This window comes from Misgurnus anguillicaudatus, chromosome 5 (assembly GCF_027580225.2).
Source record: "Misgurnus anguillicaudatus chromosome 5, ASM2758022v2, whole genome shotgun sequence".
NCBI lineage: Eukaryota > Metazoa > Chordata > Actinopteri > Cypriniformes > Cobitidae > Misgurnus > Misgurnus anguillicaudatus.
In genome coordinates, this window is record NC_073341.2 from 26,585,262 (window position 1) to 26,608,765 (window position 23,504).

General features: G+C 37.5%; 2 protein-coding genes across 2 annotated transcripts; both read left to right on the plus strand.

The window, feature by feature from the left end:
• The first annotated feature begins 7,871 nt into the window (after window positions 1–7,871).
• On the plus strand, window positions 7,872–14,924 carry adora1b (adenosine A1 receptor b). Its single transcript, XM_055168977.2, has 2 exons — window positions 7,872–8,980; window positions 11,703–14,924. Exons 1-2 carry the CDS (start codon window positions 8,640–8,642, stop codon window positions 12,382–12,384), a joined length of 1,023 nt encoding a protein of 340 aa, XP_055024952.1. The 5' UTR covers window positions 7,872–8,639; the 3' UTR covers window positions 12,385–14,924.
• A 2,440-nt stretch (window positions 14,925–17,364) lies between these two features.
• dclre1b (DNA cross-link repair 1B) lies at window positions 17,365–20,750 on the plus strand. Its single transcript, XM_055168928.2, has 4 exons — window positions 17,365–18,138; window positions 18,302–18,467; window positions 19,075–19,257; window positions 19,561–20,750. Exons 1-4 carry the CDS (start codon window positions 17,947–17,949, stop codon window positions 20,688–20,690), a joined length of 1,671 nt encoding a protein of 556 aa, XP_055024903.2. The 5' UTR covers window positions 17,365–17,946; the 3' UTR covers window positions 20,691–20,750.
• The last annotated feature ends 2,754 nt before the right edge of the window (window positions 20,751–23,504 follow it).

Here is a 23,504-nt window from a genome sequence, read left to right on the forward strand (position 1 = left end):
ACACTGAAATGTCCTGATTGTAATTTCAACCGACTTAGTTGGGGAGTAAATTAATAAATGAAACTAACCAACCAACAACCTTCTCCCAAAAATGAATTTACACACCAAATCATCATTCTTTAAATATTTTAGGCTGTATGGTTCCACAAAGAACATTAAAGGGATAGTTCACCCAAAAATGAAAATTCTGTCATTATTTACTCACTTTTATGTTGTTAAAAACCCGCATAAATTTCTTTGTTCTGATGAACACAGAGGAAGATATTTTGAAGAATGTTTGTAACCAAACCGTTAGTGGACCCCATTCACTTCCATAGTAGGACAAACAAATGCTATAGAAGTAAATGGGGTCCACAAATGGTTTGGTTACAAAATATATTCCTTTGTGTTCATTAGAACAAAAACATTTATACAGGTTTGTAACAACATGAGGGTGAGTAAATGATGAATGAATTTTCATTTTTGGGTGAACTATCCCTTTAACATCTACAAAGGATTGTCCCATTGGACAAAGGGCTCTAAATAGCAATAAAAGTTGTACATATTATAAAAAAAGTAAAAAAGACATTTGTTGGGGTGAATCTGGTGTTTTAATGTAATTTACAGTGTTACACTTTCGAGAAGAACCTACAGACATTGTCAAAGATAGGCTTATACTCGAGAAATACTTTAAAGGCCCCTTGAGGCTAAATCTGACAATGCACAAATGACTTTAACAACATGTCCAGACACTTCTCCCACCATTTCAGCTTTTTTAAATTCAGCTTTTTATCTACCAGTGGGCTTGCTCCATCTGCTGATGTTTCATGGTTTAAAAATCTAGGAGCGTGATGACAAGCTGCTTTGGTTCTCTGAAAACAGAGAGAGCCAGCAGTTCTGTTATCCAGGCCAGTGGAGACGAGAGCTGGCAGTTTTTCAAGAGGCCATGCCTCTCACAAAAACTCCACCGTTAAAAGCTTTATAACAGGAGAATGTAATTTATTCTCACTTGCGTATGTAAATGTATAATATACATGCGAGGTTCACTTAATGCATCCCCACCACCACCACAGACAGAGGCACTTTGTCTGATAAGGGGTGAGGGAGAATGTACAATCTATTCTGGATGAGAAAATAATCCAAAGATCTCACTTAAAATAAATCAATATGGTGACATCGCCAGTGGATGAAGTTTTGAAGAGTGAACTATAAGCTCTCCTTTGAGCTCACTGTGTTCTTAATGAAGTACTAAAGTGAATGTGAGTGGGCTAACAACAAAATTCATGAGAAGTGACAGTGTTCAGAGAGGAGGCAGTGTTCTCATTGGCTCATTAGCTGTCTCCAGGCTCCCAGTAATAATAGACAAACAACAATTTTGTGATACATTAAATGCAGAATTTTCTTGTTATTAATTTTTGTAGTTCATTTTTGATAAATAAATAGCATAAACACAAAAATATATACCTTTACTTTACTGAGCTGCTGTTGATGGTTTAAGGTATGTTATGTTCTGTATGCATTTAACCTGGGGTGACTATATTATGTGCCATTCTTCCAGGATCTCCAAGATTCTATGTGCGTCTTTTGGAAGTCAGGTTTATCGACCACATACGTCATTGAGGTTTATTATTTCAGGTTCTATTTAAGAAAAGCAACCTTACATTTCAAGGTACGAATGAAACTATGATTGTATGTCTTATGTTTTTAACTGAAATGTGATGACCTGTGCGGTCGACAAATACAACTTCCGGAAGACGCACCCGAAATCCTGGCCAGGATGCGTCCGGGAAGAATGGCATATGGTCACCCTAATTTAACCTGTAAACCATGTAATCATTAAATGAAATTACTTTAAACAAATAGCGAAATGCCTCCCCATTTCAGATGTCATGCCACTGTTACAGTTAGTGCTTATGGTCAAGGATTCAAAAAGTAAAATAAAAATAATAAAAAAGTTTTTCCCCTTTTGTTTGTACCAACCAAACCAACCAACCATTTTTATGGTTGTACCTGTATGTACCATTGAAGCACCAATATGCCCCCTTAGGTAACTGTTCCTTTTCTGTCACTGGGATGGTACCCTAAGGTTCCGTTTTGTACCTTTACAGGTAAACGCAATACAATTTTGTACCTTTTGGGTACATTACTCTACCTTTAAGGGGATCGCACACCGGCCGTGCAGCTCACCCCCGTGCCGTTCTAAAAAAAATCAAACACATTGTTTTCTATGAGTATACGCACAACGGCGCGGACAGGCGCCACCTGGCTGCGCCGGTGTGCATATACTCATAGAAAACAATGTGTTCGATTTTTTTAGAATGGCGCGGCGGTGTGCCCAGCTGTAACAAGGAAGTTGCTCAAATCCCTGTCGCGCCACACAACGCCACTCACATTTTTAACATTAAATAACATCATATTTGTCCCAAATCATTAATGATTAAAATTGGCAGCTAACGTATGTTTTGCATTTTGAAGTAGACGCTATCTGACGAAGCTCGCACTATTTAAGGAGCATTTCCGGTTTGCGACACCTCCGAGTTGTCCTAGACATGACTCGACGCGGCGCGACGCTGAGCGGCCGGTGTGTAACCCCTTTAAGGATCTATTTTGTACCAGTACAGTTAACTTTTTTGTACCCCTAAAATTTAACTGGTACAAAATTGTTCCTTAAAGGAACATGCCTTTTTGGGATTTTAGCTTATTCACCTTATCCCCCAGAGTTAGATAAGTCCATATATACCTTTTTTTATCTCTGTGCGTGAAGTAACTCTGTCTGACGCACCCACCGCTAACCTGGCTTTGCACAAAGACTAGAAGTAAATGGCTCCAGCTACCCAATAAGTGACAAAATTTTCCTATTTATATGTTGTGATTTGACAAATAACAAAGTCATATGAGACAAAGACATCTTTTAACCGTATACATACTGGGAACTATATTCTCAGAAGGCGAAGCACTGCTACTTGGGCGGAGTGATTTGCTCACAGTACCTTAGAAGCCCTGTGGTGAGGAGCAGAGAGTTTTCACTCAGAGTTGGAATAATAATATTACTTCACCCAAGTAGCAGTGCTTTGCTATCTGAGAATATAGTTCCCAGTATATATACACGGTTAAAAGATGGCTGTGTCTCATATGATCTTGTTATTTGTAAACACTCTGTGACTATACAAATCACAACATATAAATAGGAAACTGTTGGCCATGCTAGCCGACGTGAACCATATGTAGAAACTGAATGTGGACTAATCCAAAGCCAAGTATGTGTGTGGTTGGGTTGAAGAAGTGAGGAAGTTAATTAGATAACGAAGAGATGAATGAAGTGATGATTGACCGTTAATGATAAACACCTGCTGTTAATAAACAGAATCACTAAAGAAAGATGAACGAGAAGACAAAAAAGAGAGGTTGGGTTGTTCAACCCAACCACACGCATACTTGGCTTTGGTTTAGTCCACATTGGCTTTAGTTTCTACATAACGTTCATGTGAGCTAAGTCAGATAGGGCCAACTTGGAACCTGCGGACAAACCACTTAGGGCCCATATTTCAAGCTCATATGGTGCCTACATTGGCCCCACCAAGAAATGATGGCTGGGGGGAATAAGTCCCATAAAGTCGGTGTGTTCCTCACACAATAGGTCCTCAAGGTATAATATTGAACCCCAAAAGGGGTTATGTGATCTATATCCATAAAGGTACAAAAATGAACATTTGAAGGTACCACTCCAGCGACAGAAAAGAAGCAGTTTTGTGCCTTTTTTGTAACTTTTTTCTGACAGTGTACAAAGGTGCACATTTTGAAATGGTACCACCTTGATGACAGCTTTTGTACCTTTTCTCTGAGAGTGTATCGTCTTAAAAGGTTCCAATTAGGTGCTTTATTCTCTGTACAAGTAAACCAAATGACATTATTGACAACCAATAGCATTTCAAAAGCAGGTACATTCTCCAACACAGAGTTTACAATGTGTCTGTTGCTGTGACAATGGTGTAAATTTAAAAAACCATTGACTTGTGCTTGATAACAGCTGTGTAGATACCTGGCTATAGACTGCTTGTCTCCTTAGCAACATATAAGACTAAAATACAGATAAAATGTATGAATGCACTCTGTTGTTGATAAAAACATCTGCAAAATTCATAAATGTAAATGATAACAGCCTTAAAAGACTATCAGTGACAGTGACAGCACTAACAGCTTCATTGTGGCTGATTGTTAAAAATAGTACTTTATTTATGTCACTGGGTTCGAACTGGTTAGTGTAAATTTAATAATGTCACATGTAGACGTGCAAAAGCCCAGATGTTTGCCAAAGGAAACCCGGTAGCACGGACACCATGAGTGGGCCATTAAGGTGAATGCCGCTGAGAATACAATGCTGTTTTGAAAGAGTGGACACAGCAAATGTTCTTTAGGAAGTAAATGCAAGTGAGAGGAACAGAAAGAACGGCATATCTCTGTGTCCGGCTAATTACTCCAATACATCCTTAATGCTTTCAAGGGTTTTGATTGTGAACCCCAGAGTTTTTCGTCACACACACGATAAGGAGGTAGAAAAAAAACATCTCTGCCATTAAATAATCTGCACAAATGAGCCTCAGAGGAATGGCTCTGTGGTCACAAAAGTGCTTATCGCATCAAATTGAGCTGTATTTCTTTTCAGGAGCAACACTTAATCCGAGGTTTCTAAAAGTATAGAATCACCCAAAGGAAGATGAGGAATGCTTGTAATGCTCTGGATATACGAGGTGAATTTTTGTGCCAAGACTGTGGTCGAGCTTAATAAAAATACAATGCAGATTTTGGTTTCATTCGGTAGCAATAAATAACCAGAATGGCGTTGTTAACCCATCTGCTGTATTCCTCAGAAAGCGGGACAGAGTCATTAATGTCCTGGTCATTTGTCTTAGGGTTTGTATACTTAACTGTCAGCCTGGGAGGTGATTACTCTTTCCTTTATCTAGAAACAGGTCAACAGTCAAACAAATGTTTGAACAACGTGTCTGGTATTTACAAGTGCTACAATTGTTTAAGCAGAGTGTATTTGTCTTTTACTTTCACTGATCAGACAATAACATACATCCTAGCAAATGATGCTGAAATCCATGCAGTGCTAAAGGAGATGCACCAATACAATATTTAAGTGCCAATACTAATATTCGATTACTAAGAAAGGCATCTACTGATACCAGTAGAGCAGTTGTTTCCCAGTGACTTCATGTAGATTAAAATTTATTTAAATGTACACTGTAAAAACAAAATCCGTAAAAAAACGGTAAATCTCTGGCAGCAAAGTTGTCAGAGGAGTTCCGTCAAATTACATTAAAAAAATGTTTTTCAAAATTACATGCAAAAGACGTAAAAATACAGAGAATCTTTTACAGTCATAATTCATTAAATTACAGTATATTACTGTTAATAATTGTTATTAAAATGTAGAAAAACAGATAAATTATGTGAAAATACATTAAAAACAACTACCTTTCAGGTTAATCCATGTAAATATACGGCTTTTATTAGTTACTTTATTAAGTTGCTCTGTATTTATACAGTAATATTCTTTTAAAATACAGTTTATCTTTGAAAAATAAATAACTGAAAAAGACGTATAAAAACGTAATAAGTATGTGAAAATGCATTGTAAAAAAATAGCTTACTCTTAAATATAGCTTATCTTTGCAAAACAACTAAGAACAATGTATAAAACCCAATAAGTACATAAAATCAAAGACTAAAATATTACATAAATATATTTTAACAAAATGATTGGACAATCAAATAATCATAGTATGTTAAAATACCTCAAAAGTAGCTATTAAATTTATTTACATTTTATTTGTTATTTACGGTACTGGCAACAGTTTGTGCAAAGTTAAATTAATATAAAAATTAAAAAGTCTTTATCTTTACAGAATAAAAGTAAAATAACAGCCTCATGCAAAGCATTCTTGGAACCAAAATCTTAAACAGAAAAGGTATATAATAATTTCTGGTTCCCAGAATGCTTTGCATAAGGCTGCTATTTTATAGTTTTATTCAGTAAAGACAAAGACTTGTTTATGTTCATTTAAATTTAAACAAATTGTTGCCAGTAAATAACATACATTTCTATTTCTTGTTTACATCACTGTAAAAAAGTTGATGTAATTATGCAGCTGGTTGCTAGTAACTTACTGTTTCAGGTTCATTTAACTTTGAACAAACTTTTGCCAGCAAATAACATAAATGTAAAATCTACAGTAAGTTACTGGCAGCTAGTTGCTGTAATACTGTATTTCTACAGAAATATTTTACAGTGATTAAATAATTAATCATTCCAACACCTTAAGAAATTATTTGACTTTATTTATAAAACAAGACAATAAAATAGTTAGTTGCAAATGGGCTACTTTAGTAGAACAACAACTTCTTGTATTCATTGTCTTGTGATAGCAAACAATAACATCCCTATGCCACTTGTGATTTGTACTCTTCATTCATCCAAGATGAACTTTTGACCTTAGCTCAATCCAAAAACAACTAAACAGATTTCAAAAAAAAAGAGCCAGATTTTCCATTGTCATCCTTCATGGAAAACAAAATAAATATCTGTATCATCCTCACAGTCCTAAGTATCTTGCGTTCTTTGTCTTGTTGATCGCTCATTTGTTTTGTCATCACTTTGAGATTGATGTGGTTGTGCTCAGCTGGGCTTTTGGTATTTCAGTGACAACTGTATGCAATGTAAAAAAAGATGCTCACCATCTGGCCTTTTCTAGCTACAGCACGCATACACTGAATCTGCTTGAAGGGACACCTATTCATTTTGACTCAGCAAATTATTTGATTTAGAGTAGGAATAGCTTATAAATAATTAGCTGCTGCACATGCAGCTACACATTGATCTGACTGTTCATACTGTCCCCTAGTGCTCATTCCAGAACTATTAAACCTACAGAAAATAGACAAGAGCTTAAATTTATGGCCATGGACAGACAGGACATAAATCTATCATTTTTAAATGTTTGGTTTTTGCTTTTTTAATTAAAATGCTTTAAAAAAAAGGTTTTTTAAGGAGCCCTTCGTGTATTTTTAGGAATAATTTGGCCTCCCTTTTCCCAGAATCGTCTGTTAAAATCTCATGCCGGAACTCTGTGTGACGTGCACGGATGAACTCTCAACCCTTGATGGATCATCTAGAATTTTCCCTCATGGAAATGAGTCTGTCACTGTAGTGGAGGCGGCTTTTCATGTCATGATTTTCTCTGCTTGCTAAATCACTGTGAGCTACCTATACTGTGCTGGTGGCTGAGCTCAAACTTAAATCCTGGAGAGGATATACGCACTGAGTGGGCTTTGTCCAGGGCAGAAGATTTCATTATGATTCACCTAAAAAACAGCTATGGATAGACAGGCATAAAATTAAATACAATGCCATCCCGCATATAAGCCATGATCACATGGTGGGGGTTTTGATATAAAACCTTGAAAGGACAATGCATGAAAATAATTTTGGTCACCTGAAAATGACCCAGTCTGTGAAAACCAGCTAAAGTCATTTTTGTGATTTACTGTGAAATCATCCTACGTAATATAAAGAACATTTGGTGCAATTTTAACCTTAATATCTTTAATAACGACTGAAAAGGCCATATCAAATATTGAAATCATAATGGTTGAAATCAAACTTTGATGCTCCAAATGAAATAATTAGATTATGAAATTTAAGCCTGGTTTTCACAGGCACGGTCACATCTGGCATATAATTTGATGTGCATTACAGTATCAAAGCATGTCTTTGTAAAATATACTCACAATATATGTCACAGTATATTTCATATATGTCACAGGGCGTGTTTAATTATTCACTGCTCATCTGACAGTCTGCTCCCCTCCACTCTCATGGGTGCAGTGGTGTCTCATTATATACAGTGCGCACTAATATTACACTAAACGAGGGCACCGTCCGCCTCACTTACCAGACATACCATACTGTTCGTAGTACACGTAAACGAGTACGGACTGTCTGACAAAAAGAAGTAGAAAAGCGTCCGTTCTCAATTCTCAAGGAGATAGCCAAATACACAGCGCGCGCTCGGGATGGTTCGCCTTTTTGTCTCTAATCACAGGCACACGCAACGACCTCTGGGTTTGACATTCGGCGGCAGTGATTTTCAAACGGAGTATCATATACGTATTTTGCAATAAGTGCATTTAGTTGGCAAGTGGATGACGATGGGTGAGACAAAGGGCTCTACCCATCGACGGCTGTTTTGGGGCACCGCATAGCTTTCTGCGCTCTGGACAGCCTCATTTCTATCAACAAATATGACGCGCTCTTTTATTTATTTCCACACTGTGTGGACATCCAGAGAACTGCTTGAGAGTTGCAGGTGACGAATATATTAATTTTTGTATTGAATAAATAAGTGGCGCGCGCCTGTCTCGCGCAGGTGGATTCAATGAAGAGGTACTGGACAAGGCAAGAGGAACCCGCGTAAAACTGGACATTAAAATATTTTTTTATAAATTACTTTAAGAATGACTCCGATAGGCATGGATTGGATACAACCACTTTCTCTGGACTACAGATAATTCATTTACACATGACTTTCACTTGAAAAGCCATTGTCGCGTGATTATTTAGCCTAACATCGCATCGATTTTCGTCGCGTGGAAGAATGCCCGAGGACTTCTCCGCGGCACAAGCCCTCTACATGGGCATGGAGGTGGTGATCGCCGTATCTTCTGTATTAGGAAACGTGATGGTGGTCTGGGCGGTAAAAATTAACAGATCTCTGAGGGACACGACGTTTTGCTTCATTGTTTCTCTGGCACTCGCCGACATCGCAGTAGGAGCGTTGGTCATACCCTTGGCGATAACTATAAGCATCGGACTTCAAACTCACTTCTACAGTTGCTTGCTGGTGGCTTGCACAGTGCTGGTTCTGACCCAAAGTTCAATTCTTGCCTTGCTTGCTATTGCCATTGATCGATACCTTAGAGTCAAGATCCCAACCAGGTAAAGTCATCAATGCCTTATTCATAAGTGCAGGTATAATTATTAAATCCATATTTACTGCATTGTACATTTTAGTGTCATAGATAATATAGCCTCTATATTCCTATATCTCAAATGGTATTGTGTTAGCAACGCACAAGGGTTTGATTCCCAGGAAATACACATACTAATGAAACAATGTAAATCTTGTATGCATTATAAGACACTTTGGATAAAACTGAAATTTGGTATATTCACAACTAAGGGTGTCTTGACATATGTAGGCCAAACTATTTTATTTTCACCCTCAAAATATCAAAATATGAGCTCTATTGAATCACATTTGAAAAATAACATATTTCTACTACTAAGAATGCTGGATTGGGGGACAGCATATGGAGGTAGCCACATGCACATGACCTTATGACATATGTGTGACTCATTTGTTCCATACACCAAATTTACAGAGCTTTACATAAATCAGTTTATCACCATAATGCAGTCGCATAGGCTAAAAACAGACACCTGATTCAAGTGCATGCACATGCCCACTTTGTTTTTGTTTGATTAGGTCACAACTGTACAACACATTCTGTAACACATTTACAAACACAGTCTTTAAAGGGTTAATCACTGTCCCAAAGAAGTATGTGTAAGGTTGATCAATTTTTAAAGATGCTTTTTGTGTGGAAAACATAGCCTTTCCTGGGATCGTTCTCTATAGTGCATTAAGTGCATGGTGTCCCCTGTTCAGATCCCAGATGTAAAGTATTTCTCAGGGTTGCGCTTTATTTCGTGATCTGACCAGCCTGAATAATATGACCTGTAGTGTATGCAGCAGTAATATAAAATCCATCCTGACCAACACTTTTAGTCCACTTGTGAGGAGACATTTTTCATAAGCTGACAGAAAAATGTAAGGAAAATATAGCACTGAGAAAAGTGACTCACTAAGACACACATTATTTTCAATGAGAGGGGAGGAGATTCGGCACAATCCTGTTAAATTGCTGTAGATAACGATAGAGAAGTTAAGAGTGAGTCTGTATAGTTGCTGTCACTTGGAACAATAGATGAGATACTGCAGTAATACAGCAGGCCATTGAACCGAATAGGTTAAGCCTAAGTAAACGTGATCAGAATTAACTTGCTATACATTAACTACAGTACTGCATGTTGTAATGCATAGACAAAAATAAATCCATTTAAATTCCCAAATAGTTTAAACTAAATGTTGCTCTGTTCAATAACGCATATGGTTCCTGCCATGCATTACAGCTATCCACTCGCAGCATCTATTTTTGTGCTATTGTAGTTTAGTTCTCCACACTGTGACAGAAAACTGCTAACTTATTTGCAACTATAATGTTTTCCTTAGGGTTGTTTTGTTTTAAAGAATAATGTGGCACAGCATGAACAGTGAGGGGCAAATATATATTTTAGGGCTTAACAACATCGCTTTTAGTTTTGACTCTTATTAAAATCAAATTTAAAATTTCATTTAAAACATGCTCTAGGCTATGTAATATAAAACAGCAAATTGTCAAGCTTAAAGAGACAATCCACTTTTTAAAAAAAAAATACTCATTTTCCAGCTCCCCTAGAGTTAAGCATTAAGATGTTTGCTGTTTTGGAGTCCATTCGGCTGATCTCCGGTTCTGGCGCTGCCACTTTTTAGCATAGCTTAGCACAATACATTGAATCTGATTAGACAATTAGCATCACGCTGAAAAAATAAACAAAGAGTTTCAATATTTTTCCTATTTAAAACTTGACTCTTCTGTACTAGTTACATTGTGTACATTGTGACCGACAGAAAATTAAAAGTTTCGATTTTCTAGGCAGATATGGCTAGGAACTATACTCTCATTCTGGCGTAATAATTAAGAACTTTGCTGCTGTAACATGGCTGCAGCAGGCGTAGTAATATTTTGCAGCAGCCGAAAATAGTCCCCTGCTATTAAAAGTTACTAAGGCGACTATTTTTAATATTATTGCGCCTCCTGCAGCCGTGTTACAGCTGCAAAGTCCTTGATTATTAGGATTATTATTGATTATTAGTCAAGTTTTAAATAGGAAAAATATAGAAATTCTTTAGGGGGGTTTTAGCGCGATGCTAATGGTCTAATCAGATTCAATGTATTGTGCTAAGCTATGCTAAAAGTGGTATCGCCAGAACCGGAGATCAGCTTAATGGATTCCAAAACGGTAAGAATTAAATGTTTAACTCTAGGGGAGCTGGTTAATGAGTATATCTTTTTTTTTTAAGTGGAATGTCCCTTTAACCAGTGTGGTTAATTTGAACAAAATGTACCTTAGTGTGAAACTTAAAAAGTCTGTCATTAAATGACAGGTACCTTTGTTCTGAAATAAGCCACACAAAGCAGGGAATTTTGAGAGTGTGCTAGATTGTAGGATGAAAGGCATTTCAGAAGTGGTTGCACTGTTTGGAGCGAACAGAGATTGACTGAAGCAATCTCGATGGTGATGGTGCTTCATCACAGTTTGACGCTGATGCCGGTTAGACACCAGATAAAGAGACATGGAGATGTTTAAACATGACCTTACCCATCAACAACGTTGCAAAGGGATCGCATGAATGAATTGTTTGCTTTATAGTAGTAACAGCAGAATCTAAAATAGATATTGTGAAGATTCACTATTTACTTCCTTTTAAAACGAAAATGTTATGTTACTGATGCAATGTAATAATTCATAATGCGCATTAAATTTTGTCTTTCAGTTACAAGCGTGTGGTAACTCCAAAACGAGCCGCAATAGCAGTATTTGTGTGCTGGATGGTGGCCTTCATAGTCGGCTTGACTCCCATGCTGGGCTGGAACAATTTAAGTAACCTGCGACATAAAAACGGCTCAATCGGCCCTGACCTCATCGTCACCTGCCAATTCGAGAACGTCATCAGTATGGAATACATGGTCTATTTCAACTTTTTTGGCTGGGTGCTGCCCCCTTTGCTTTTCATGGTCATCATTTACTCCGAGATCTTCTACATGATCCACAAGCAGCTGAATAAGAAGGTGAGCAGCCACGCAGAACCGAACAAGTATTACGACAAAGAACTGAAGCTGGCAAAGTCGCTGGCGTTAGTGCTTTTTCTATTTGCTGTCAGCTGGCTTCCTCTGCACATCGTGAACTGCATCACGCTCTTCTGTCCGAAATGCGAAAAACCCATGTTCCTCCTTTACATCGCCATTCTGCTCACTCACGGCAACTCCGCCGTCAACCCCATCGTTTACGCTTTCCGTATCAAGAGGTTTCGTACCGCGTTCCATAGGATCTGGAAGCAGTACTTCTGTTGCAAGGATGCTCCGCCCCCTGAGCCCTATCAGAGCGAGAGACTGGATAACAACCACTACATTGGTGTCGCTGCTCCTCCTGAACTTAATTTGGAACATAACGTCTGACTAAAATCCCAGCATGCTTTGAGGAGGCCTTATGGGTTCAGTCATGGTGTGTTTGTATTGAATGTAAATCAGAGATAATGCCATGAACACTGAGGATAAAATGTAAAGACTACAAATGCCCAGAGAAGTGAGTTGAATCACTTAAGAGAAGGGAACCTACAGAAAATCGAGCTTTAGGAAGCCGCCTTGAAGAACATTTCAGGATGTTCGTGAAAGAACATCACAGTAATTTTTTTATGATTTAAACAGCACTGTTAATCTTTTCACAATTAAGGTATTCAAAATTGTGAAATATGATTATAAAACATTAATGTGATTAATATGGAAAGATCTTATCACCAGTAACTAGTCCAATCTGAATGTATACAGTATCACAGCACACTCTCAGGTTCTCAGCCATTCTGCTTGTATTGTGAACCTTTGTGCACAAGTACGGGATGAGGATGTCATAAACAGTGACAGGAATAAGGAGGTACAAAAGTACATATACTGCTGGCAGCTGAAACAGGATTTTACTCACAGTCGAATTGAGTTTTTTTTTGCCTTTTAGCAAACCTGTGTGTGTGTGCATGCATGTGTGCGTGTGTGTTTACAGTATGTGTGTGTATTCAGTATGTAAGGGATTGAATGTATGTCAGAACGACTGGACCTGTGAGAGGAAATGAAGCAAATATTCACTAAATATTCCTATTAATCTTTTTATGTGGTGATAAGAAGAAGCCAAAACAAACTTTCAGTTTATTACTAAAGATATTTAGTAATGTATTTAAACCTGTATTATGTATAAGTTTTTAGGGTTCAAAATGATCAAACCTGATAGTGTTATATGATTCAGTATTATAGCAGTATTCAGGTATACCACTCTTTCAATCTTAAAGGGACATATCATGAAAATCTGACTTTTCAATGTTTAAGTGCTATAATTGGGTCTCCAGTGCTTCTATCAACCTAGAAATTGTGAAAAAGATCAACCACGCAACTTAGTTTTGGTAAACCATACTCTACAAGCATGTGAAAAAATATGTAATTGAAATTTGGCTCCCCTTGTGATGTCAGAAGAGGATAATGTAGCCCCTTAATCTGCACTATCCAACCACGGCACTGCCATTTAGTGCAGAGATCAACACATTTGCATTTAAAAATACACCCAAAAATTTCAAATTTTTGCTCACACCTACAAAGTGGCAATTTTAACATGCTATGAAAATGATCTAGTGGGTAATTTGAGCTAGAACTTCACATACGTACTCTGGAGACACCAAAAATGTATTTGACATCTTAAAAAAAGTCTTGTGAAATGTCCCCTTTAATTGTTGACACACGAAACATTTACATGAGTATGTTACTATACACTCTTGTTAAATGTGTATAGCAGTTGTTTTCCTATAATTCAGTTGGTATAGCATTGCATGAGCAGCGCAAAGGTTGTGGTTTTGATTCCCAATCCCAGGGAACACAAATACTGATGGAAAAACGTATATCCTTGAATGCACTGTCGCCCTTGAAGTCCCTTATGGATACATATTGAGAATTTTAAATTCTCTCAGAGGAAAAGTTCCCCCAAGGTTAACATTCTGTCACTATTTATTTACTAAAGCTAATGTTGCTTCAAACCTTTAACAACATTTTAGGGAGAATGTGCTTTTTTCATTAAATGTGCAGTGTGTAATTTTTAGAAGGATCTTTTGAAAGAAATGCAAAATAATATACAAAACTATATTATCAGTGGTGTATAAAGACCTTTTAAAATGAACCGTTATGTTTTTATCTACATACACAGAGGGTCCCCTTACATGGAAGTCGCCATTTTGTGCCGCCATGTTTCTACAAAAGCCCTTAACAGACAAACTTTCTTACGACGTTGTCTCTGGCGATGAAATGTTTGTCCGGTGGTGGCCACCGTAGCTTCTTTATGCATTTCAAAAGCGAGGGTTGGGCAGTGGACTGAGCCGTTGGTTGCAAGTCGCAACCTCACCACTAGATGCCGATTAAATTTACACACTGCACCTTTAAATTAACATAAACTGTAACCTTTGAAATGACATTAAGGTGAGTAAATAATGACAGATTTTCTGTGGGGTACGTTTTTTTTAAGGTAAGGTGTGTCATTTTTTCAAGAGATAACTATAAGTACAGTAAGCCATTTTAGAATGATGTCCTGAAGTGTCAAAACTGTGGATCTGTGGCACTATTAAAACATTCAGGTTGTCTGATCAACTGAACACAAAGAAAGTGTTTGGGAAACTTGTTTAAGACGTGGTGACACACAGTGGTGATTCATTTTACAATTGCATTTGATGACGCGAGTGAGGCAGAAATGAGACACCTCAGTATTAAGATCTGTCTGATCTCACATGTCAATGTACACTAGCAGGTCTCTACCTAATGGCATCAAAACTGAACATGTATTTAATCTGTACATAACAATGTAATGCACTATGTATAAGTACATTATGTTCATAATGGTTAAACAGTTGTGGAATTACAATCATTTGTATATGAAGGACTTCTGAGTAAATGGGATGTATGGGCTAACTAAATCTGCCACATTGTTTTTACTTTATAGTATTTCAGCAGACAGACACATCCTTTGTGCCAATCTGCCTGCAATCTATCCTATGTAGTATTGGAAATTAGAATTGATACGTCTATGTTGAAATTAGTATATTTAAAGCACGCGAATGGTCTACGTTTCATAGGTTAAATCTGTAGTGGAGATTCATGCGCACACACGCTAGAATGTGCAATCAGTATATTGCCCACAATTCATTGCGAGAGGGAGTTTAGTGGTTCCACACTGAATTATTAAATTATTTTGTAATTACATTATTAATGATGAATGAAGAAATTGGAAAAGTTATAATGTGCGTGACTATTAATAATCACAATGTGAGTCTAAGCAAGTGGTTCTCAAACTTAAAGTTTAAAGCCACACTAAAGAGTTTTTGCTCTTTGCTCCCCCTACAGGTTAGAAGCGGAATTGTCCATTACCACTGTCATAAATACTGCAGCATAGCTGGCTCTGATTGGATTGTAGGTCTGCTGTAAAGCAAGTTTTTGTAGTTTTCACTTGAACTACAGGACCGCGACCCGATGGGTGGAAACTTCTTTAGTGCGGTTTTGGCCGATAGAGACTGCAAAGCGAATGTGAAAGTGCCGTTCACCCGGTTTCAAGTGGATGAACCACTGAAACTTTTTTGGAAACGTTATTTTAAGGATAAAAAAAATCTTTAGTGTTGCTTTAAACAAAACATTAAATTATACAGCATAGTGCTGTTGGTTAGTAGCCTTATTTATATTTTCTTTATTTAATGTTTAATTTTACAGAATTTATGCTAAATTAATGTCTTTTTAAAACTTTCATAAAACTGGGGCCCCCCGGCACCATCTTGTGAAACCCCCCACATTTGGGGAGCTTGGCCCAGAGTTTGAGAGCCACAGGTCTGTGCAATAAAGGTCATGTCCATTACATGTTAGTTTGTCCCAGTACTTTGGCTACGCACTAAAATATTAAAATATAAACATATTGTGTGGGCGAATTTTGGACAGAGAATGCATATGCACTGCATATATGTGAGGTGAGTGCTTCCTGTGTCTGACACCAATGGTGTCTTATCTCTTATTGTTAAAGGAAAACATTTCTGAGAGATGTCAAACAGGAAATAACTTGCAATCAATGGAAAAATCAACCCATCATCATCATTTCAGCTAACCAAAGTGCCAATAAACACCAGCCTAGCTGTGTAAAAAAATGCATGCATAGTATTTTAGTGATCGACTTTTTATGTAATCTGCTTTTCACATTTTTGCCACATCTTTGCCTTTTTTGTTGTATCATTTTTTTGAGGTTCAAAGTCTGTATTAGGCTTGGTGTTTCAGACACACCTTGGGCAAAGTTTAATCTCCTTAGATAATAAGCGTAATGTGTTTCCTAATTGTAATCTCCCACAGGATCTTTGCCTTACCGTGGCAGTTGGTATCAGATTATAATTATTCTGAAAAAATAAAAATACAGTATAATGTTCTGTGTGGGGGCAGGCATCATCCTACCAGAAATAGATTTTGCTCTCAGTAGAGTACTCATGGCCATCACACCGTGTTGTTATGTCGCCCTCTAGTGGATTTAACAGGGACCATTATTGTTATCGAAGAAAAGTGTTGTTATTTAATTAAATGCATTATTAAATGCATTATCACTATCACAGCGGTAATGATGCCAAATATAAAATAAAGCCTGCCAAAATAATCACCATATTTCACCATATTTTAACGTAGTCTAGTTTACAACAGCCTTAACATTTTACATATGTGTGTACGCATTTATTAAATATTACAAGAAAATGAAAAAGATTGAAAACAATAAATCTATATAATTTAAAATATAACAGTTGAGTAATAAAGTTATATCATAAATGTAGTGCCATTAATGAATAACTAATATGAAAACAGTGACACCCAGTGGTTGAACTTAAAAATATATATATATTCAGCAGCAATTTGAATATTTCTTATTTAATGAAATTAACTCTAAGTTTCTGTAAAAGTCGTATGTAAACTACCAGTCAGATGAATGTAAAATATTTGTAAGAAGTCTTATTTTCATTTTAAAATAAAAAAGCAAGAACATGCTTGAGTAAAGATATTGCAAACTGCTCATAGTACAGTATCAACTACGAAGACAAGACACGTACCTTCACAATCTTTACAAAAAATGCATGGTAACCATATCCACTATTTTATCTTTGCATAACTATGAAACCGCATTGTTATATTTTTACAATAAATATGTGGTAAATTGGTTAACCGCAGTCATAACAAATATAAACAAAACGACAAACAAACAACAGAGAAAATTATCTGTAGGATCTCTCATAATTCATAATATTCAATAATATTCATAAATGGGATATTTAGTGATTAATACGCTTTCTCGGATAACAACAAAAGACGAAAAATCTACAACGCTGACGTCAGAGGAGGTTGTGGGCGAGATGGAGGCGTGGCCAACAGTTGCGCTTTTTGGCGCACAAAACAGAAACAAATATCAATGGTCACGACTTCTCTGCAAAGCGCGCTTCAAGCGTTTGAATTTACGATCACGTAACATACATTAACCGAAGTGACGCGTGCGTTTAGCATGGCACTCATCTGCACAAATATACGGCATCATAACCTGCATGGCTAACCGGCCTGCTAACACTCTTGGATAAACCCTAAATGGCATGCTGCTACATTTCTTTGTGCCTTCGTGAGTTTTGCTTTGAGTGGTCGCCATGCCGCTACCGCAATGACATGACATCTAGATAGTTGATTGCTAAAGTTGCTTGCTAACGGAGCTGTTAGTTAGTTTGCTTTTTTCGAGGCAGTATTACAAACATTTGAACAGTGCATTTTGTTTTTCTTTACATTACTGACAGTGTTACATTCCATACTGAATAATATTAACAAACATTAGACATTTCAAACAACAACAAGTCGCGTGCAACCGAAATGCCGCTATTTTTGACACCAGTCTCAACATAAGTAATAGACAGCCGTCTGAACTCAACACAGCAGCAAAATATGAACGGGAAAATCATACCGGAAACTCCTATAGCTGTAGACTTTTGGCATCTCCGCAAGTGTCTTCATGTCCGTCTGTTCTTCCTGACTCACATGCACGCGGATCACACCTCTGGCCTCACGTCCACCTGGAGTCACAGACCCATCTACTGCTCACCCCTCACCTCCAAACTTCTTAAACTTAAATTGCAGGTGAGCCCTATCTCTCTCTTTCTCTATATCTGTGTTAAAAACACATACATAAAGGCAATATTAAATCTGCATGCTCTAGGAATACTATATTTAATATCTAATATAAAATCATAATGCATACTTTGTATGCACATGTATGTAAATTGTGTCCTCTGTGATACAGGTGAAAGAGAAATGGATTCGTCCCTTGGAAATTGGGGAGCCTCACATGCTGTTGTTAGATGATCTTGGGAAAGAACGAATGACTGTCACTCTAATAGATGCCAACCACTGTCCTGGAGCGGTTATGTTTCTGTTCGAGGGATACTTCGGCACCATACTTTACACTGGTGAGTGTGTACACTGGTGTTCTGGAATAATAAAGAATATGGAGATGTAATAACTTCTCTATTAAGATATTAAAAACATTTACGGAAACTAATCTATATACTATCCCATTTAAAGGGATAGTTTACCCCAAAATGAAAATTCTGTTATCATTTACTCCCTCTCATGTTTAGGGCTGTGACGATGCATTACTATCCCCATTAAAAATACCTTAAAAATATTCTTGATTATCATGAAAATACCTAAAACAATATAAAGAACAGTGATATTAATATGCCTCTAGACGTTTCTTGGAATAGCATTTGTAATGGTTCTTCTTCTGTGGCACAAATAGTGTTTCTGCACTTTTGATGCATCTGGCTTTTAGATGTGGTGGCATTTCACCGTAATTCATTAAAATTCATTCATTAAGAAAACGAGCATTTGCATGATTATTGGTCACAGCCCTACTCATGTTGTTACAAACCTGTATAAATTTCTTTGTTCTGATGAACACAAAGGATATTTTGTGGACCCCATTGACTTCCATGGTATTCTTTTTTTCTACTATTTAAGTAAATGGGGTTCACAAACTATCCCTTTAATAATACACCATCACATTTACCTCAGGTGACTTCCGTTATACTCCATCTATGCTGCGGGAGGAGTGTCTGAGGAACAACACTACCATTGATGTGCTGTATCTGGACAACACAAACTGTGACCCCACTCGAGCCGTCCCCCCTCGCCAGCGAGCCACCCAGCAAATTAAAGAGATCATTAGAGCTCATTCTGGGTACAGCATTGTTATTGGTGAGACTTGAAACTCATTTAAAGCTCATTTACAATCAGTTCGAATTGTACAGTGAGAGCCATTCTGATTTTTTGGACATTTAATCCTCACTTAAGCTTAATTGAACCGTTTAGTAGTTCCCCTTAAATTCTCTTAGGTGTTTTTTATTTCTGTTTCTTAAAAATTGAAAAACCTATGTTTTAAAAAAAAAATAATTGCTAACACCAAATAGATTTTAAGTTGTTAATTCTGAGAACCATTTTTTATGTGTAAGGTAATAGCGCAAAATCCTAATAAGAAAATCTTTAATTTGAACCCTGCAGGTCTTTACTCTCTTGGTAAAGAGTCTCTGCTCGTGGAGCTGGCTATGGAGTTTAAAACATGGGTCGAGGTGGATATAGATCGCCTGCAAACCCTTCGAGTTCTCGAGCTTCCGGATGTTTTTACCACTGAACCTGGGGCGGGTCGCATTCGTGCGGTGAACCAGTCTGAGATCAACGCCTCCAATCTACTGGCATGGAATAAGGAGCAACCCACTATAGCTATACTGCCCACTAGCCGTGCTATTGTCTCATCCCACCCTAACGTCCACGTGGTACCTTACTCTGACCATTCCTCCTACCAGGAGCTGGAGGACTTTGTGTCCGCCTTGCGTCCCATCTCTCTGGTTCCCATCGTGGGCAGATGCTTGCCTTATTTCTCATCCCTTCTGAGCCCATCTAAGAAGCGCAAAACGTTGGTCATTCCAGAGTCGGTCAAACATTTCATGAAAGCCAAGACTCCGGCTTCCTTCAACAGCACAGCGAACATGCTTCAAAGAGCCTCTCGCCATGGGTCTCGGGGAGTGGTGTTTGATTCACCCGGAGGGTCTCAAACAAGCCGTATTGAGTGTAATGGAGATTCAGATGACACAGATGCTGACACTATGGATAAAAACTCTGAGAAGGATGAAGACTGCATCCTTTTAGACATGCGCACAGACACCTTTAGTCGAGAGAATCAAAGGAAACGCCTAAAACTCATCCGAGTGACATCGGAAGATGTTGTCACGATTGGCAGCAGCCTACCAACAGATGACAACGAATCTGTTAATTCATTTAAAGATATAAGATGTGAGGGTGAGTGCACGCCCATTTCAAAGAAGAGCCCTCAAATGGGCAGCACGAATTCGAAAGAGACATGCTTTTCAATGGATAGCATGAGGATCCACGACCAAACTTTTGTCGCTGACATTCCCGCCACTGAATCGCCACCAGCAACCTCTCCTGTGAGCCATAAAATGGATAGACACCAGATCGAGGAGTGGCTCATAAATAACTTTAGTATACCTGATACAGAGCTCGAGCAGGGGCTGATGTTGCGGGGCCTTCAGGAAAATCCCCTCACTCCAGTTGATTTTCCCAAAAAAACAGGCGATCCACTGGGAGCAGCTATAAAACGATTAATGTCTTAATACATCTTTGTGTGTTCAAACAAGTACTTTTATGCACTTACCTATACAGGCAACCTAAAACCACTGCTTTTGTTTTCTATCATACTAATTATGTTAAACGCATTTCTTCTTTCAGTATTAAAATTGTATTGATAGGCCAAAACCTTGTTCTTTATTAAAATTGGTAAAGTATATTTAACATTTCTTTTAATCTAATTTTCTAAGATAAAAGTGTTGGTTGCAGACTACTCGAAGAAACTGAAGAGAGCTGTACATCATGTGGTAATTTACATGATTTCTATATTAAAAACAAAAATCCTCTTTTAATGTTGTTCATCTTTCATTGCTTTACCTCTATTTCTACATAGACAAAATGTAAGCTCTCTCATTTCTAGGTTGCCTTGGATAGAAGCATTTTCTTAAAAGAAAAATCCAGATAATTTACTCACCACCATGTCATCCAAAATGTTGATGTCTTTCTCTTTTTTAGTCAAGAAGAAAGTATGTTTTTTGAGGAAAACATTGCAGGATTTTTCTCATTTTAATGGACTTTAATAGACACCAACAATTAACACTTAACACGTAACAGTTTTTTTCAACTGAGTTTCATAAAGCATAAGGGTCTTATCTAGCAAAACGATTGTCATTTTTGACAAGAAAAATAACAAATATACACTTTTAAACCACAACTTTTCGTCTAGGTCCGGTCCAGCGCGACCTAACGTAAATGCGTAGTGACGTAGGGAGGTCACGTGTTACATATATGAAACGCACATTTGCGGACCATTGTAAACAATAAACTGACACAAAGACATTAATTTGTATCAGTTGATATACAACAACGTAGGAATGGTCCTCTTTCAACACACTTGCAAACACTGGGGCGGAGTTTCGCGTTCGTCTTCTGTGACCTCTTGACGTCATGACGTATTGCGTGGGGTCACGCTGGCGCATCATGACCGGATCTAGACGAGATGTTGTGCTTTAAAAGTGTATATTTGTTATTTTTCTTGTCAAAAATGACAATCGTTTTGCTAGATAAGACCCTTATGCCTTATGAAACTCCGTTGAAAAAAAACTGTTACGTGTTAAGTGTTAATTGTTGGTGTCTATTAAATTCCATTAAAATGAGAAAAATCCTGCAATGTTTTCCTCAAAAAACATAATTTCTTCTCGACTGAACGAAGGAAGACATCAAGGTTTTGGATGACATGGTGGTGAGTGAATTGTCTGGATTTTTCTTTTAAGAAAATTGAATATTCCTATAAGTGAATGTTTCCAATTTAACCAGAAGATGGCAGAGTAGTTCAATACTTAAACCCTAAACCTAGTTTTAGGTTGCAACACTAAGTAAGAAATGATTATGCATTAATCTTGTTTAGTGTACAAATGTAGGCTTAGATGCTTTTCTACAAAAATACTGATGTGACAGCATAATCTGCATAATTTTATACATTTTTCATTAAAATTCAAAATGTCATTTCACTTAAAATGCAATTTCAGACTGTGGCAATTTAGCCTCCCAAGGCAAAACATTTAGACCTCTGAGAGTAAGATTAGATTAGCTATTAGATTAGCATTCCCCTTCATCTCAGTATGTTCATGCCTCATAGATGAGCACAAAGTCTAAAATTCATTCGACTGCTTACACATCCAACAACCATGATCTCTTTGGAGGAAGATGTAACTTGATTATGGTTCATCTGTGAACATCAAGCAAAGGGTCTTCTCCGATTAATTCAAGTTTACAAAGAACAAACATGCCATCAGGTTTTCTCTAAATAATTCCACTTTGTAAACACATTGTCAATTAAGATTTCACTGATCTTAATGATATGAGATAAAACTGGATTAGTCACTACATTCCTGTCCTTCCATAGATATGTCAAAGGTTTGTAATTTAGCATTCGTACATATTTGTATAGGCTGAGTGATCCAAATTTCTATATTTACTATTGTATGCACATACTGAGAGATTGTGGGTAAATGTTTGAGGCTGCTGCTGCTGCTGCGCATCTATGAAATATACAGCAAAGCCACGCTGTCCTAGCTGTTCCCGTGGAGTGATGTTTAATTCACCTCTAGTGTTTGCATGGGCTTACTCTCTTCATTAAGAATGAATGGCTGGATGGATGCGTCAGGGGGACTCTTTGCGTTCAAGATGAGGCCCGGTCTGCATTAAAATGCTTTTCAGACGGAGTTAGTCCAGCATAGACCTTCTTAAATCACTCTGAGATCCTTGGGAATAATGGCCAGCCACCGCCTCAAGCACCTCAGGGAAACAACAGACAACAGTCCGTGAGAAAGAATCGGTTTAAATATGCAAGTGTTATCACTGAGTAGTCAGACTGGGTAATAATAGCATTGAAAATCTACTTCAATGGTGCCAAAAGTATGTGAACACCCTAATTAATGGGTTGGCAGTATCAGCTACATCCATTATTAAAGGTTGCATAAAATCAGACATACAGCCATGCAATCTTGAAGATGCATTCAAATCTCTTTTAGAAGACTAGAAAGAATTCTAGAAAGAATGATTCCTTTGAGATCATTTGGAACGCCAACTGTGATCCATCACCCAACATAATGCATGACCTCATTGATGCCTCTCATGCTGTTGGTGTAGTAGAGCATTGTGACAGCAGTGCAAATGTCATGTGTTCGAATCCCATTTACACACATACTGATCAAAATGTATATCTTGAATATACTGCTTTGGATAAAAATGTTTGCCAAATGCATAAATATAAATACCTGCAGTTATGTTCCAACATCGTAAACCCTTCCCAGATGGGTTTAAAATGCCATAGCAGCAAAAAGGCATAAGTATTTCCT

What these genes read in the sequence shown, in the direction of transcription:
- adora1b (XM_055168977.2), top strand. Translation starts at nt 8,640, where the DNA reads ATGCCCGAGGACTTCTCCGCGGCACAAGCCCTCTACATGGGCATGGAG. An exon ending in AGAGTCAAGATCCCAACCAG is followed by an intron (nt 8,981 to 11,702) that starts GTAAAGTCATCA and finishes TTTGTCTTTCAG; the next exon opens with TTACAAGCGTGTGGTAACTC.
- dclre1b (XM_055168928.2), top strand. Translation starts at nt 17,947, where the DNA reads ATGAACGGGAAAATCATACCGGAAACTCCTATAGCTGTAGACTTTTGG. An exon ending in TTCTTAAACTTAAATTGCAG is followed by an intron (nt 18,139 to 18,301) that starts GTGAGCCCTATC and finishes TCTGTGATACAG; the next exon opens with GTGAAAGAGAAATGGATTCG. An exon ending in CGGCACCATACTTTACACTG is followed by an intron (nt 18,468 to 19,074) that starts GTGAGTGTGTAC and finishes CATTTACCTCAG; the next exon opens with GTGACTTCCGTTATACTCCA.